Source organism: Leuciscus leuciscus, assembly GCF_965113295.1.
Source record: "Leuciscus leuciscus genome assembly, chromosome: 22".
Lineage (NCBI taxonomy): Eukaryota > Metazoa > Chordata > Actinopteri > Cypriniformes > Leuciscidae > Leuciscus > Leuciscus leuciscus.
Window position 1 is genome coordinate 30,379,602 of NC_138746.1, and position 16,550 is coordinate 30,396,151.

General features: G+C 41.7%; 1 protein-coding gene across 4 annotated transcripts in view; it reads right to left on the bottom strand.

Annotated features, from left to right (window-relative positions):
- The window catches only part of meis1b (Meis homeobox 1 b), a 66,038-nt gene that overhangs the window by 1,536 nt on the left and 47,952 nt on the right, over positions 1-16,550 (bottom strand). Inside the window, exons 9-12 of one of the 4 annotated variants that reach the window (XM_082154631.1) lie at positions 15,446-15,522; positions 4,653-4,711; positions 3,663-3,752; positions 3,049-3,142 (exon numbers count right to left, since the gene is read on the bottom strand). In XM_082154631.1, coding sequence (XP_082010757.1) covers positions 3,084-3,142; positions 3,663-3,752; positions 4,653-4,711; positions 15,446-15,522 — 285 coding nt within the window. In that variant the 3' untranslated portion in view covers positions 3,049-3,083. Of the gene's footprint in view, positions 1-3,048; positions 3,143-3,555; positions 3,753-4,652; positions 4,712-15,445; positions 15,523-16,550 lie in introns of those variants that run through there. The other 3 variants (XR_014201756.1, XR_014201755.1, XM_082154630.1) reach the window with 3 other exon arrangements.

Genomic DNA, 16,550 nt, shown 5'->3' on the forward strand with positions numbered 1-16,550 from the left:
TCAGGAATCTGCCACGGTCATACCCGACCAGTCAACTGGAAGGTTGTCCTTCACTAAGGTCAACCAGAAAGCTGATATGTAGCTGTTGTTAGGCTTAATTTACTAATTTTATATTCATCTCAGAGAACAACGCTATGATGAAATCTATATGAGTGGCTCCCCACTGGATAATAGTGACTATGATGTGCCTATATTATAGGCATTGACCTTTATTTAATTAGAGGACAATCACCAATCATTTTACTGTATCTTAAAATTGTCATTACATGTTGGTTGTATTATTGAAATAATACGAATGTAAAGTCTAACACTAAATAGCACATAGGTGGAAATGAACTGCCGTTTGTCCTAAGCACGGGCCAAGTCTTTATGCCAGAGGAACCCACAACAATGACAAATGAGGTAAAATAAGCCATGCCTTTATTCTACGTTCTCCCCTCACTTATCTCACTTTAAACACAATGAGCAAAGGTCTGTGGCTCGCTCTGAGAGCCCCTCAGAGAAACGGCACCATTGTGCTTAAATTAGAGACGAAAGGTGAAAATTTACAAAGGCCGTCACTTGAGAGGCCTCACCTGGGTGCGTGCACGCGCCACGAGCAGAAAGGCCACTAACCCTGTGACAGCGGCAATACAAAGCAACAAATCAACCTCAAGTTAAAACAGCCCTTTTGTTATTATTCTGATTATAGGTCTTTAGGTTTCAGCTTTAGAATGACATATATAATGGTTGGTGTTTTGCACTAGCAAGTGGAGTGGTAATCTGTATGCCCCTGCAGTTATTTACTACTAAAGGCCTGACCCAAGCTTTTGAGGGGTCATCAGCTGTATTTGATTTCAATCCTTGTACACGTTGTTTAGTGAGGAAGGAAAACATCCACTCTATCAGAAAAGCAATACTCGGACGTGAAAAGGGCACACGTTGCAAATGTGGTTTTTCACTTAATAAGTCAATCAATACATTGAGTTCCTTGCCTGTCTATTTTCAGAGGTGCCATGGGACCAAATCAACAGGGGATGTTTGACATAGACAATACAGGAGCCAAACCCCTGAAGACCCATTCCCCCCTAAAAGTAAAAGTTCAGAGCAGAAAAATGGGTACCTTGACCCTGCAAAAGGTTAACAAACTTCTGCTTAATGAATGGGAGGAATGAAATTTCAGACAAAGGAGTCTCCAGCAGAGCTTCCAGCTCACCAAAGCATACCAGCTTTGGATGGGGAGGGCAACATTTTTGTCCATATGCCCATAATTAATGCACTGCGTTCACTATTGTCTTGAAATTAAAATGATTTTTTTTTTTGGCCACCCTTGGCTAATTTTGTTGAAGAAACACAAAGAATGGTACAGGGGGAAATGGTCATAAAACAGTCGTTCCCTCGTTTATCAAAGGCTCGCCCTCTTCTGCTTGAGTAGCCAGGCTTTATCCACGCTGACAGGTGTATTGTTTCGGAGAGCTATAAGCTCTATAATCGTCATGGGCAGAAAGCATAACGCTTTGCTAAGTAGGTTTAATTGGCTTTGGTTTTAAGTAATGTTGCAGTGTGACTGCTTGAAACACCTTAATTTCAGGTCTTTGGACTTCCCAGCAAATAACTGCTTAATCTTGCCTTGAGGAGAATTCCTCAACTAATGAAAATTGCTTATAAAATATAATGAAGCCTTGGTCTCTTAATCAAATAAGATAACGTTTTTTGTAATAACCTATTAATTTAATTGGTCGCGAAGTATAAAACACATCACTTACATTTAATTGACCTAGAAACTATAGTAACAATATTTAAATTAGACAAGCTAGGAATTTTCAGTGATGAAGCAATAAAGACCAGGCATTCTTCACCATGGCGACATATTTCTGTCACACTCTGCCTCCTTTCTTTCCTCATTTCCCCCTCTCGCTCGCTCTCTTTTTCCCCTCAACCCATCTCATCTAAGATTCCACACGCGGCCCAATTACAGAATTCGGCAAGCAAATTGAGGCTGTTTAAAGCAGGTTTCTCACATGTCTTCTGGGAACTACGGCAGCTGCTGTAAGCAGCCATTTGGACACCGGGAAACACTCTCAGTGTTTAGATATGCACACAAAGCGTGGACGTGACGTTTAAAGCACAGAGCTTGTGTTATCAGCCTATGTCTCTCGGTTAAAGACAGTCATGTAGAGAGTATCTTTGACAACAGAGGCATTCTGTGCTTGGCTGCATTAATGATCGCTATTTTTGTATACTGAATAAGTCAAATCCATTTGTCACACCGCTTGTGATGGCATATTTAATTTGGATATAGTCAATTAGGCTGGACTAAGCTGTGTACCCTGCTGTGCACACCTCCATTTTGCACTCCTTCATCTCCCCTGCCTTTGCCATTAGTAATCCTATTAGGAAAGACAGACAAGAAAATAGTGGACCAAGTCAGGGTCGATAGAAGCAGCTCCACCTAAAACATTCCAGGCAAGACTGACATAATTTCCAAATGTGTGGCTATGTATTTGTCTGTGGGGTGAGAGAGCGATTCTTTGTGCGTTGCCTCGCAGGTTGGTGTATAAATGTAACTCATGCATCAACTGTAGGGAGACAGATTTATGACACTTTGGGGACATGCACTTTTCTCTCCTTGCACTGCTGCAGACTGCTTACATTTTGCCAATCAGTCTGTTGCTATGGTAACACACCCCTCCCTTTCTCCGACCAAAACCCCAATCTCAATCCCCCCACCCTCCATTCGCCTCTTTCCCCACACAGCTATTCCTCCTCTCTGCTCTCTCTCTCGCCCACACTCATTTCCCCTTTCTATATGACTCTATTCACAGTTTAGTAACATGGCCAAAATGTTTCATAAGTAAGAAAATATGACAAAGATCACACACACACAAGCACACAAACTCCTGATTGAAGCTAGTCACCCAAAAGAACAAGAAATATTAGTATTGGTAAGCAGGAAAAAGCAGTGTGTTGTCCCAAGGAAAGAGACATTTCTCTCCCATTTCATAAAAGCAAATCAAATGAATTGCTGAAAACAATGTGGATGCTTGGTGACCCTGCTTTTGTACTTACTTCCCCCATTGCTTTGCGATTGGTTAACTAGAAGGTTACATGTAGTGCCATTGTCCCTCCATGCCCATATTCATGCCCATCCCACTCATAGGCCCTAGAAGGAGAGAAAACAATCGAAGAAGAAGATGCCGAAAGATGAGAAAATAAACAGACAACAGCTCAGAGACAGGAGGTCAAGAAACAAAAGCACAATCCCCGTTTATTAAAAGAAAAGAGAAGAACACCATCTAGTACAAATAAGACAATATAAGTAAATAAAAATAAATAAAAAAATACAAGTAAATAATGCATTCAAAGGTTGGAAGGAAGCCTGGCTTTGGACAAATCCAGCAGTTTAACTGGTGAGGTGGGAGGGAATGAGTGATTAGCAACAGTGACCAGTTGCACAGGGTGGAACAGACTTAGATTCAGAGAGGAGAGCAAATTATGTGAAGATGGTTATTAGAAAGAAAAGGTCTAAGAAAGGAAACATGAAGGGACAAAGGGGTATAATGCATTGGACCACACCTGTGCTAGCCAAGGGTCTCAGAGTCAGTCTGAGAAGGAGGTAGTGATGGGGGGCTTGTGGGAAGGTGGGAGATGTCAGAGGAGAAGACGACACGCCAAGGTCTTACCAGGTGGTCTGATTCCCATGTGCTGCTGGCCGTCCATCACGAAGCCTCCCATGGGTTGACCATCTGGGTTGTAGGGAGCTCCTTGACTTACTGCAGGAGGGTATGGTGAGGGAATGTGGGGGGAAATGAACAGTGGTCAATTAGTGCTTTTAATTAAGTTTCAGTCACAGGAGAAACATCATCTGTTATCCCACATGCAGACTGAGGCATTTCGCACAGTTTCTTTGGGTTTTGTGAGAGATAAAACACTTGACAGAACATGCTCAATGAAGCTTAAGTACTAGGATCAAAGAACTAAGCATATATCCTATAGATGCAGAAAACATTTTTAGACAGCACTTTTGTGAAACTGTTCAATAATAAATATAAGGAAAACCAAAGTGATATATTTTTCCCCACACAACCTAATTGAGCTGTACTTACCATGAGTTCACGCTATTGAAAGTGTGTGTGCTGGGGGGTTATTTGGTCAAAAACAACAGCTCAACCCCAATGAATGCCTTTGAACTTTACTGAGTCCCTAATGCAACCCTGCCCCCTGAACCCTATTACAGGTAATAAACTTTACAGCAGTCCACATCAAGCCATGCACCAGGGGCACTGTTCACTAACAGGAAGAACTGAACTAGGAGGCAAACACAGCCAATACAGAATAAAAAAAATACTGATGAATATCCTCTTTACTTGGCCGAACTGCTCTCCACTTAACTTTTGGAGGATAATGAGTTGGATAAGGAGGAAACAGTTGTAGTTACTGTTTCAATACTTTAATCCATCGTATGTGTTTGCTCGCTTATCTTTGTCACTGGGTTATATAGCGCCCAAGTCAGCATGATTAGTGCTTTGGGTTAATTGGATGGATTTTAGTGGTCAATCATTGTTGACATCCAGGCTGGGCTAAGTATTTACCGGCAGGTGGGCCTCCGGGTGCATGGCTTGCAGGGGTCTTTCGCCTGCGGGACTTGAATACAGAAACTATGGGGGACTTGCCTGCTCGGTTGGACTGGTCGATCATGGGCTGCACTATTCTTCTTCTTGCGTTAATGAACCTGTAAAAAACAAGATAATGCAACATATGATGGAAAAGTGACTGGAGTTTTTGCTGTCTTTTTCTGTAAACACAGTCATGTCCATGCTTGCTGCTGTCCAGATCAGCCCAGATAACTAATCAGAGGGGTAATTGGGGGATTTTTTCTCTCTAATCCTCTAGTATTCCAGTGGGAGTGTCAGAGAGTTGTTCCATAACACAGAAATGTTCACAAAGCTTATGACTTGTACAAACGTGCGCTGGCTTAATATATAATGCCTACTAAGCGAAGTGAAACAAAAGTACTTTGAAGACAGTGGTGTTTTTATCTATCTATGCAGTTCAAGAGACTCCTTTTCCTTTTTTCTATCAACTTTATTTTAAACCACTGAGCAATTCCACCCCTGATGCCAGATGTAACGAAGTTGATATGCACCACAGGAATTAACATGTTTAGGAAATGTTTACTAACAGAAAAAGTGTTGCATTGTCAAAGAACACTAGTACAAGCCATGTTTTCTTTTTCCTTGTGTCTCCCTAGAGGGAGAATAATGAAACTGTGGGTTCAATGAGGAGTTGTTGTTTTTTTACTTCGCTGAAAAAAGCAGGCTGCTCTGCATTTCTGCATATTGTGCATAACATTTATGACAAAAACATATCTGGCCCCTGTAGCTTCTGACCCACAACCTCCTTGCACCATACATCAGAGTGCTCTGGTCTTGTTGTGCCTAAATCCCCTCTAGTGACCCCGTGACCCTGGTCACCTCCAGGAGACTAAGCTCAGGGGTTCCAACTTGATTTATGTCCTCCTGCTGTTACCACAGTTGGACACTTCCATTTCATCCTTTGAGGGGGGAATTAGTAGACTTTTAAGGAAACAATAGCTCCACTCCTCTTTTCAGGCTGAGAAAAGCAAGGGAGGAGAGCTTGGGGTGGAGGGATAGAGCGAGAGAAAGAGAGAAAGGGAGAAATAAAGAGACAGAGCAGAACTAACGGACAAAGACATTTTCACATAGGCATCTGCTAAGCTTCTTGCTTCTTAATTATAAAATGGATCATTCAAACTTATGTTAACCCAGAAATCGCCTACAGTTTGAATAATGAACTATATTATTCTGATTTTTGTTTTTTTATTCAAAAATTTAATTCAATTTCAATTTTGGTTAAGGTGACTTTTAGGTACTCTTCATGTTTACCAATGGTTATATTACTGTATGTAGGGAATTGCCTCTGTTGTATTTTTTTTTTTTTTTTTTTTTTTTTTAAATGTATTTTACCAGAGAACACAACTTTCTCATATATTTATCACCAATATCACTCTACGGCATCACCTTAAAGGTTTAAAAAAAAAAAAAAAAAAAGATTGGGGAGGAATGTACTGACATGGCAGTGCACCATCAAATGAGAGAATGTCTGGAGTTTTATCACCAGCAGTGGGCTGGAGAGCAGGGGGAGTCTCAGACTAGGCATTCCTTTTACTGCCTTCATCTCAGGCTGGGGTCAAGGGGGGGTGGGGGGGTGTACTGTTGTCTATCTGCTGACCTCTGCCGTTTGGATTTTCCTCACTCGCTCTCCCTCTGCCTTTTTTCCACTCGCTTTCTTTCAAATTGTGGAAATGGCTGTTCTTTCTTTTTTTTTTTTTAAAGGTATCTTAAGCTTCCTCTCTCGTTCCTCCTTATATCTAAGGCCAGATGCGCCAAAAGCTGGAACAAAGGACAAGTGCTACACAATACCAGGCAGGGGGATGGAGAGGTGGTGGGGGTGAGGGTGGGGGTGTAGGAGTGTGAGGAAAAAGAGAAAGAATGGTCATGCTCTGTTCTGTGAGCCAGGCGGACGCCCTGGCGCTGACGGTTAAGAAGGCAATCAAAAGGAGCAGAGAGCCATACGGGCCAGGCTAAAGCTGGAGCCTCCATTAGGAGTAAAAGTTCACCTTTGCGCGACCTCTCCGCGCTATAGGACTGCGTTTATGGCCTGTTCAGTTTCTACTTCCCATAGGCACACAATGAAGCCAACTATTCAGTCTAGCTCGGGACAATGGGGGGCTATTTTAAAGCAAAACGCCACTAGTGGCACCTCCAAAGAAGGATAAAAAGAGGAGGGTTAAAAATACAGAGCTTCACTAAAAGGACAAGAAAAAAAGATTGAAATGAGAGTGTTTATAAGCCAAATGAACCTTGATAGAGGGCAGTTTGGTTCTTCTCATTCTGTTAGTGTGTGTGTGTGTGTTTCGTAATGTGTTGGAGCACTATTGCTCATTCCAGACTTCACTGACAGTCGATCTGATCTCTGTCGGGTCTGCCAGGGCCTCCGCTAATATCCCACTCTCATTACAAACGCACAGGTGTAGCACGAACGGCACGTGAAATGGCCAATTAAAAGCAAGAAATTGTCTTTTTCATCAGCTGCCTTTGTTGCGTGACCAATTAGGGAATAATTTAATAAGTGTTGCTGGAAAGATCCGGATTGAAGATACAAAAGGTTATATTTCAGTATGTCTATCTAAATGCATATGAAGTGTGTCATTTTTCTCAGAAATGCCCCCTTCGTCTGCTCGTTCCTTTTCTCTCAGATGTAAACTGTTTGAGGGGGCGCATGCATGACTACGGAGGACCGAATTCACTCATGAAATCACATTTCAACACACTCAGCTACATTTACATGTATATTAAAAACCCACAAACAGGCATATCAGTAATACCGATGGAATAGAATGATCTGATGATTCGGATCTGCATCTGTGGCTCTACAGGAATCTCCAGGAAAAATATGCATTAAAAAGAAAATACATAAAATATGTTAATGGTTTTAGGATAATTAAAAGTAAAATGAAGTAAGAGTGCATTATCAATTTAGCTATTGTGCTAACTCTGTTTTTGGGAGGAACGAGCTATAAATATAGCTACAAACTACATTTTCAGAAGTGTGACAGAAGCTCAGCTGTTTTTAAAACATTGTAGCTTTTACAGTTCCAAGTTACTTTGTGACATAACACTACATTGCTGTTTTTTTTTTCCACACTGTATTGCACACACACATCAAATTAAGTAATATTTATACATAGTGTTATATTCATTGATTTGTTCCAAAAAAAAAAAAAGGAATTGAGACCCTGCTTGAAATTTTAGTTCTTTTTTTTTTTTTGTATTTAAATGTAAAGAAAAATCATAAATGGGGGAAAAAAGTTCAAATGAATGTGCTTTCTAGCTTTGTAGCTATACATTTATCTGTTCAAGTTTAATGCTGTCACCCTAATTGTGATGTTTCTTCATTCTTCATTAAAAAAATATACTAATTAAATTATAATTATAAATTAAATAGTTGTTAGCTTCTACTGTACTGAGCTACTTTTTTCAAAATGATAGCTCAACTGCGTAACGATTTCAAATAATGTGTAACTTGTACATTGGCAAACTACATTTTTGAAGTAGCTGTTTTAATTCAACTAGCTAATCAAGCAATAAGACCCCTCTGGTGAAACCAACTTTATTATCAGTGTCTGCTCCAGAGATCCATTTACTTAAGTAATTAGTAATTCACATGTTGGCATGCCTCAAGGCAATTTTTATAAATACGAGCATCTCATCTCGACCTAAAAGTCATAAAAGTCCACCTCGGCTCCTCCTCTCTCCGAGTCAATCTGGGGTCAGTCGCTTTGGCCTGCCAGTGTTTAAATAAACTAGTCCAGCTGTTTGCTGCACAAATTCCATTTACACTCTTCCTCCCCCCACCCCAATCCACCCGCTCTCGCTCACACACACACATACATACATTTACACACTCCTTTTAATCAGTGCACTGCAAGCCAGGCCTGGAGGAGTGGTGTTAACCTGTTCCATTGCTGGAGACAGGCTAGAGGCAATGGGGCATACATAAAGGACCAACTTCCAACACCCGTTTGCATCTCTCACCTCAGACAATTCCATTCAGCCACATCACACCCCTCTTCCTCCCCTCGCACTGCATGTTTCTGGCTTTCTCACTTCTCTTCATGTTCTTAATAACACAGGTCTCCCCCTCGACCCCTCCGCTGCTTCTTAGACTGCCCTGGTTGGTGGAATCCCAAAAGAAGAACCCACTCTGCTGGGTCTTGAGAAGCAGGGGCCATGTACACACTATTGCTAAAGATGGATGCCACTCTTTCTTCAGAGTGCTTATGCAAACGACTTGTTAATGTAGTGACATCATTCTCTTTTAGACACTGACAGATCATTTGAGGTGTGGTGCTAGAAAATCACAGAAACATAGGCATGTGTCTGGACTTATTTGCAAATTTTGCTTTAGCTGCTTACACCAGCTAATACCAAACCTGTTGGCTTCCAGGTTTATTGCATACAACTGTGAGATTTGCCATAGTTATCATCAAGTCAACCACTGGAATTTCTAGAGTGACTCCGGTATTCCGTACACATACAGAACAATATTTTGGGGGATTCACTCTCACATTTTAATGTAGTCGTCACTCCCAAAACTTTGTAGTGTGTACGTGGCTAGCAATTCCTTGCTTCTAATTTCCACAGACATTACCGGGATTACCTGGCCCACTCTAGCAGAGAAAAACAGCCTGCTCAAAGAAAACAGAGGAGATGTAAAGGAGGCTCTCAAGTAGGGGCTGGTCTAATCCCTGCTGCATCAGCCCCCCTCCAACAGAGGCTGGCTATTACTTCAGCAAACTCACCCCCACAAGCTCCTCTCACCAAACAAAGTCGAAACCTTTCCATTAACAGAGCTGTGAAGTCCCCTCTAAAGCCGCTTTTAAAGAGTGGGGCCGCCGCCTGGGGGCTGAGGAACACACTTTATAAACACATAGTCGGTCTGTGAGAAAGAGAGAGGGCCGCAGCAGTGATCACTACGACTTGCTCGAGAGAACAATTCAGCCAGGAACATGCATGAAGACTTCAGTCCAGAAAACCTCCAGCTTGAGGCAAGAGGAGACCATTGCTGTGATCAACCTCTGTTGCGGCATTCAAACGACCGCTGAAAAACAAAGCGGAGCGCAACTGCTGCGAGGTGCTGGATATGCTTCAGAGACGGTTCCCCACTCCTCTGGAGTCGGGGACTATGAGGTCATTCTTGGCATGAACGCGGCCTGCCTGCTCTCCTCTGATTCTCCACCCAGTCCAGAGAGAGCAAGAGAAAGAGAGCAATAATACATCAGTGATGGAGGGCACCATCACATGCCCACTTCACAAACACAACATTGGAACGCTCTCCATTCCATGTTGTTGCCTATCTCTGAAGGCTCTTCATGCAGCCTGATGCCTCAGGCAAACGCTTGGGCCAGAGAGTACTCCCTCTCTGTCTGGGCAAACATGCAAACAAACAACCGCACAGTGTTGGGACGTCAACTGCAGGCCTGTGTGTGGCAGCACATGGCACATAAGAGAGGAAATGACATCACGGCGGCAGGTTTAATAGGTCCTCCGCCTAGCTGTCACTGTGGTGGTCTCTGCCGGGTGCTGTAGAGCTCATGCTGGCACCGCCAGTTCTATTGACACACATACAAGACCTTACACATAAGATCTGACTGGCCTTGCTAACCACGCACTAACCAACTGAGTAAAACACAATTTTTTACTTTAATAACTGATAGTATGTTAATTTGAATAACCAGTAGAGGCCATACATGAAAGAATTAAGATTTGTGATCTGACAAGTTTAGTCACTTTTTTTGCTTCAACTTGCCTTACAAAAACGTACTGCAGTAGCACACGTTAGTATCAGATCAAGTGTTCTGATATATACAGTACCATGGTGGCATTGATTTATGCATCATTATATTTAATATGAAATGTAAGGTGTTGCAAAGAATAGGTTAACAATGTAAGATGTTAAAAATAGAAAGCAAGTGACAAAATGCATATGTTTGTTGACCAATGACAGACAGGAGTTTTCATGGAACTCGTTTAAAAATCATTATTTTTGCAATTTCATTTGGTGAAGCTAATTGTGCAGAAATTGCACACTTCACATTTTAAAGAAAACATTATGGCTTGGACAATATTTTTACTATTTTATACATTATACATTGCCTATAGAATAAATATATGAGGTGTTACATGCTCTAGTGTGCTTATTTTTGTGGTTGTTGTTGGAAGGGTGAAGTTCAGCATGACCTTGCAATCACTGTAATGCTAAAAGCTCATTAGCTAATCAGTGGTCGGCTCGCTAATCAGCGGTCCAATCTGTTCCTAGATTTATAAACATAACCAATATGCTCTAGTGCCAATCCACCCTCCGTCTGTCATGTTCACATTCCCCCACAAAAGAGAGGATAAAAAAAGTAGAGAAAAGAAGAAAAATGTAGGCATTGCCTGGGGCCTGTTGTGATGTAAGACAGAGGGAGAGAAAGGGGGGGGGGGGGGGGGTGCACCCTTGTATGGTTCACAGACTCTGTACGAATGCATGCATACACACACGCACATATCCTACGACAACTTACTGCCAAAGAGGCATCCATGCACATATATCTCCACATATAGAGACACATTCTCTCCGAGACAAAGAAACTATTTTAACTCCGCTGGTCTCGTTTACACACACACACATATGCACACCCAGTCCAACACACATTACTACACATGACTAAACGCACACACATGCACGCACACACACACACACACACAGAGAGAGAGAGAGAGAGAGAGAGAGAGAGAGAGAGAGAGAGAGAGAGAACCACTCCAACTTGTCTGCTGTTGACACAACACAGAGATCAGGTCTGAGCAAGTGCTGAAATTCCAGTATGGCAGAATTGTTAGCAAACACTTGAGAACAGACTGAGCCCAACTGTGCAGCAAGGCAAACAATCCCTATATCCATCCAGCTTCATGGAGCTGAGCTCTTCACTATGTTTCCATCTTTGCCTGATGTAGCAGGGGGATTTTGAGGGTGTAGGTTGGGCCACATGCCTGTGTCTCGCTGGTGTAAATATGTCTTTTGTTTGGCAGTTTGACCCCAGGGTGTGTTGGTATTTTGTTGAAAGGCCACGGATATTCACGCTAAAGCACCTTGACAGGAAGACTGTGTGAAGGCCGCTCCGGGACATGGGCTATGGCTCATCTCACCCAGACCTACTCGCGTCCTTTGGGCCGCTGTTGCATGCACACACACATACACACATACATATATACATATGCATATATGCACAGTGACACCACAGAAATAAAAAAATTTTCAGCTTAAGCAAATAATTGTGCATGTACACTTCATTTAGAATTATAGATCTAGCAAACGCTTACACACATAAAGTCTAGAACCAGAACTCAGAGAAACATTTTATTGCTCAGATGTTGCTCTTTGAAAGCTCAGCAGAATTTATTATGTGTATAGTTATATAACGTATGTAACTAATTATGTTTTATAAGTATCAATTTGTCTTCAAAATTTCTTTGGAAGACAGAAAAATAGAAACAAATGAGAAACAACTGAAAGGAGGGAACTCATTTGTGAAATCCCTCTTTTAAATCTCATTGTAGTCTAGGAGATACCACATAGATTTTGCTTCTGTATTGGTAAAAACATTGTGTATCACCTCTCGAAGAAACTTACTGGGTCAGGGGTCACATTTTCCCCTAAGCTATAAGAACACTGCCAAATACTGCACACGAAATGCACATAGAGCAATCATCCAGAGCTTTTCTTGAACAAGTTTCAACTTCTCTTGACATGGGCGGGCTTGGCTGTCAAAGAAGTGAAGCATGCCAGTCATCCAGTTCTCTCTCTCACTCCTTTTTTCTCTCAGGCGCAGAAACCTGATCCAGGGTGTGTGGACGCTGTTTCTCTAAAGTAGCCCCGCCACACTTCACTCCATGCTTTTAAGACTTTCATAAAAGCCGCCTTATTGACAAAACAATCCATCCCTAAGGTTTAAACAGCATCTTTAAAGGGATTATTAAATTCCGTCAGGAAGGGAAGAACGGGCAACATGTGAAACCCGATGACCCGCCCATTGATTTTACATCACGGATCTTTATGGAGTGTTCTGAGAATGCTTCCTCTTATCGTCAAAGGCTAAAAGTTTTCTTTCTCTCTTCATCTTTCCTTATTCTTAATCTTCCATCGAAGGTTTACATTTGGATGTTGAACGACTGACTGTACCTCCACATCATTATGCGGTTGTACATAATCCCTATCAAAGCTCTGACATCAACCCTCCAAAAATAGATCCCACACCGTCTATCCACATCCCCTCTTTGATGCCGCGTTCGCTCTCTGTGTCTTAGGCTGTCTCTGTGTGCTCATGCGTGACCACTGGCACGCATGCGTCTCTGCTCATGTGTGCGTAAGAGTGTCCATAAGGGTGTGACTAAGTGTACATCTACTGCGTATTGTCCAGATTTGAGGAATAGTTTTCAAACACTCTCAATTCATGTCGAATAAACACACACGCACGTGGGTCGATTGTTAATATGTGGACCCAGATTTGCAGCGGTCCCTCACGTTATGTTATCGCCAATAATTCATGAGTGATCAGCACCCCGCATGGCCGTTAGCATTTTTTATTTAATCTTCAGCCTGCGGATTCATCAATAATGGACACATACATGTGTGTTAACAAGTCTATGAGAGCAGGGCTTAAGGAAGCTGCCATTTTCGGTTGATCTCTTGTTTAGCTCAATCTGTTTGCTGTTTGTTTGGTGTCACGTTTCCTCATGTTCACCCTTGAGTCCAATAATAAAAATAAAAAAATAATGTTGCTCTGAGATATAGCTGAATGAAATGGACTTACATAGTAATTGAATAGAGAGGCATGCTACAATCTAATTATGTAAATCTTGCACGAATATTGTATGTTGGGAGTAAGCTATGTTGGCCCTGTGCTTTGACTAGTCTGATAAATAGAATCACAGCTAGGGAAATTGCCTCTAAAAATCAGCAGGTCAGGAGGTAACATCACCAGGGGTTGCCATGGAGACACCCAATGGTGAGCTTCCTACTAAGCACAACCACAGGCCTATGAAATGACAGATCCTACTCTCTAACCCCAAATGTGCTGAGCCTCTCTCTCTCTCTGTTTCCATACAGACTTTCCATGTCATCTGCGCCCTTCTACACATACCCAAACACACATCAACATTGATGCACACAATCTGGGAGAGGGCAGCAAGATCTCAGCATGCAGGGTTTAGTGGCTAATGCCGCTTAAATCGACCACCTCTGGTTCATCGCTTAGACAAGTGCTCTTTCTCCCGCATCCACACCAACGCAGGCAGTATGACAATTCTTCCAACATACACCAAATCCTGCTACAAAATGAGTCAGCCTAGCAGCCAGAGTGCTGGTGCAGGACAGGACAGTGTGAAGTAATTGCCTGTGTTCTCTCTGCTAACTAATATGGCTGAAAGAATTGATCTCCCATGGGTTGTTGTGAGGTCACAGAAATTGATAACCCCAACAAGATTCCCTGTGTCCGCCAGCCTGCGTCCCACTGATAGGCCACTTTTGTAAATGAATCCTCATTCTTAGTCTTGTCTCCAAGGTACCAAACTGAACAATGGTAAGGATTATGATTATGTCAGAAATTACATTTTGTGTAATGGGCTTTAATACATCTCCCATCTCTCTAGCTCTCCTAACATCTGGTGTACATAGCAAGATATTGTTTGTTAATAAGCTTGAGAAGCCTGATGCAATAACATTACGTAATCAGGATATAAAGTGTAATATATTACAGTTCAATTTAATATAGCAATACATTTTATTAAAAAAAACAAGTGCTAGCAGAATTTACATATTTAAATAAAAATGTATAGTCCTACCAACAATTACTTGAATACAAACTTTCAGATTTGCATTCCACAGCACTTAGCACAAGTTCATAAGAAGCCAGTTTCCACGATAAATGCAACTATCGCATGTAAATGACATGACACTCAAGTGAAACATGTTCAAACCATTTTTACAGTTGCCAACTCACTGCAATTACTTTTTAACCAAAAGTAGTTTGATTGAATGATATTGGATGATTCGGCTACTGATTACCTTTGTGGGGTAATTATTTTGTGATTAGTAATTTGTTTTAGAATGCATTTTTAAAGTAAAGTAACCCATCCCATGTTCTGAGCTCCTACATCAAGGCCGGTTTATTCAGTTAAATGGATTAGGGCATGTGATCAGATCCTTAGCAATATCAATCTCTGACACTCAGAGAACAAGAGCGGAGAGAGTTTCTCAATTCATGTGAGGGCCTGGCGAGGTTGTTGAGATGAAATATGTGGCTAAGGTTGTTCTTTGTGTTCTTGCATCAAACGTTCCCTCCTGTGCTCAGTTTCACCTCTCCACTCCCTATCTCAGGCCCTTCATTAGACATGGCTAATAACAATAAGTATGTACTGATAGCCATCTCTGATAACAAACGCACTCGTGCAAAAGGTTCTGTCAACCTTTACAGAACTTTTGACGTGGGAACGGCGAAAATACTAGCTGATTAGGCAGAGACAACGAGTCCCATGTCACAGTGATTGCGGGGCAAACGGGTTTCGAGAGGGAGTTCAGAGAGGCGCAAGAGTAGCTCTCAAAGGGGTTCATATTTGAATGAGAGAACAAACAAGAAAAAAAGAAAAAAATGCTGGAAAAATCCTGGCGGCAATATCCCTTTGGGTGAATTGATTTGCAGGGAGATGAGGCGATAAGTGGAAGACTGATGGGAGGGGCGAGTAAAAGCGGGGGGAGGGGAGTGTATTAATTCAAATCATTAGGAGCTGCTTGCCAGGGGCGAAGCTATTGATTGCATGTAAACACAAAAGTACAATTGACTTACCAGTTGTTCACTTGTAGTATAGTGAGTCCGGTGTCTTGTGCCAGTTGCTTTTTCTGTTCTTCTGAAGGGTAGGGGTGCTATAAAAAATAAAAAATAAATCACAGGAAATGATATGAGAAACATTGTAAATAAATCAATTAATGAGCACATTTGTTAGTGAGAGAAAGGTCTGAGGTACAGAAGGGAAGCGTTGCTCACACATGTGTGTGGAAAAGTGGCAAAGCAGCTGTTAATTAGTGTGAAAAAGTGAGGTGTGTCTCTTTCTTAGAGTCATTAATGGAATATGAAATCGTGTAATTAATGGCAGCGAAAAAGGCAAGCCAATTATAAAGTTAAGTGAAGTGTGGGAACAGAAACAGTAATTAGAGTGCTATGCAGTGCAACCCTACTGAAATTTATTCTAGTCATCTTTCTGCCATGAATGCATGATGGAGAATGGATATCTGAAGCCTTGCGTGGAATACAGACCACATATATTTACAGACCTCTTCCCTTTTTAAAAGCTGTAAGATAACCCTCATTTTTGATAATTAGACAGTTAACATCTAAATGTCAACATGGACAATCCCAAAGTACTGAAAATAAGCTTCTTCGATACAGCTGAGTTCTTAAAGTTATGAACTTGATTTGAGCTGATCCAGCTGTTTAAATAATGGTGAGCTGAGATTTGCTTGATTTATATTAGCGTTAGTGTGAAGTATGGAGCTAGCTAGCTTTGAGTCTAAACAATGTGCTGTTCACGAAAAAGACAAGACAGAGCCTGCGTTGAGGCCCCTGCTGAGCATGTAAAATGGGAGGTACAGTGTACAAAGATATTTACACCATATTTATACCTAGACAGAGAGAAAAAGAGTGAGAGAGAACCCTGTGAATGGCCTCAAAGCACGCAATAACGGCTTTCCCATTTCTGTGGAACACTATTTTCATATTATGCTTTGTCAACACAATACACAAACCTGGACACATCCAGTCTTTGTGGATGGCTCAGTGTGCCCTTTGTCTCACTATGCTAACAGATTCAAACCTTCTAAGCCCAGTACCAAATCTGGCACAACCTGTTAGAGATTAACAGAGACAGGGGCTTTAACTTGGCTTTGGGTTGCAA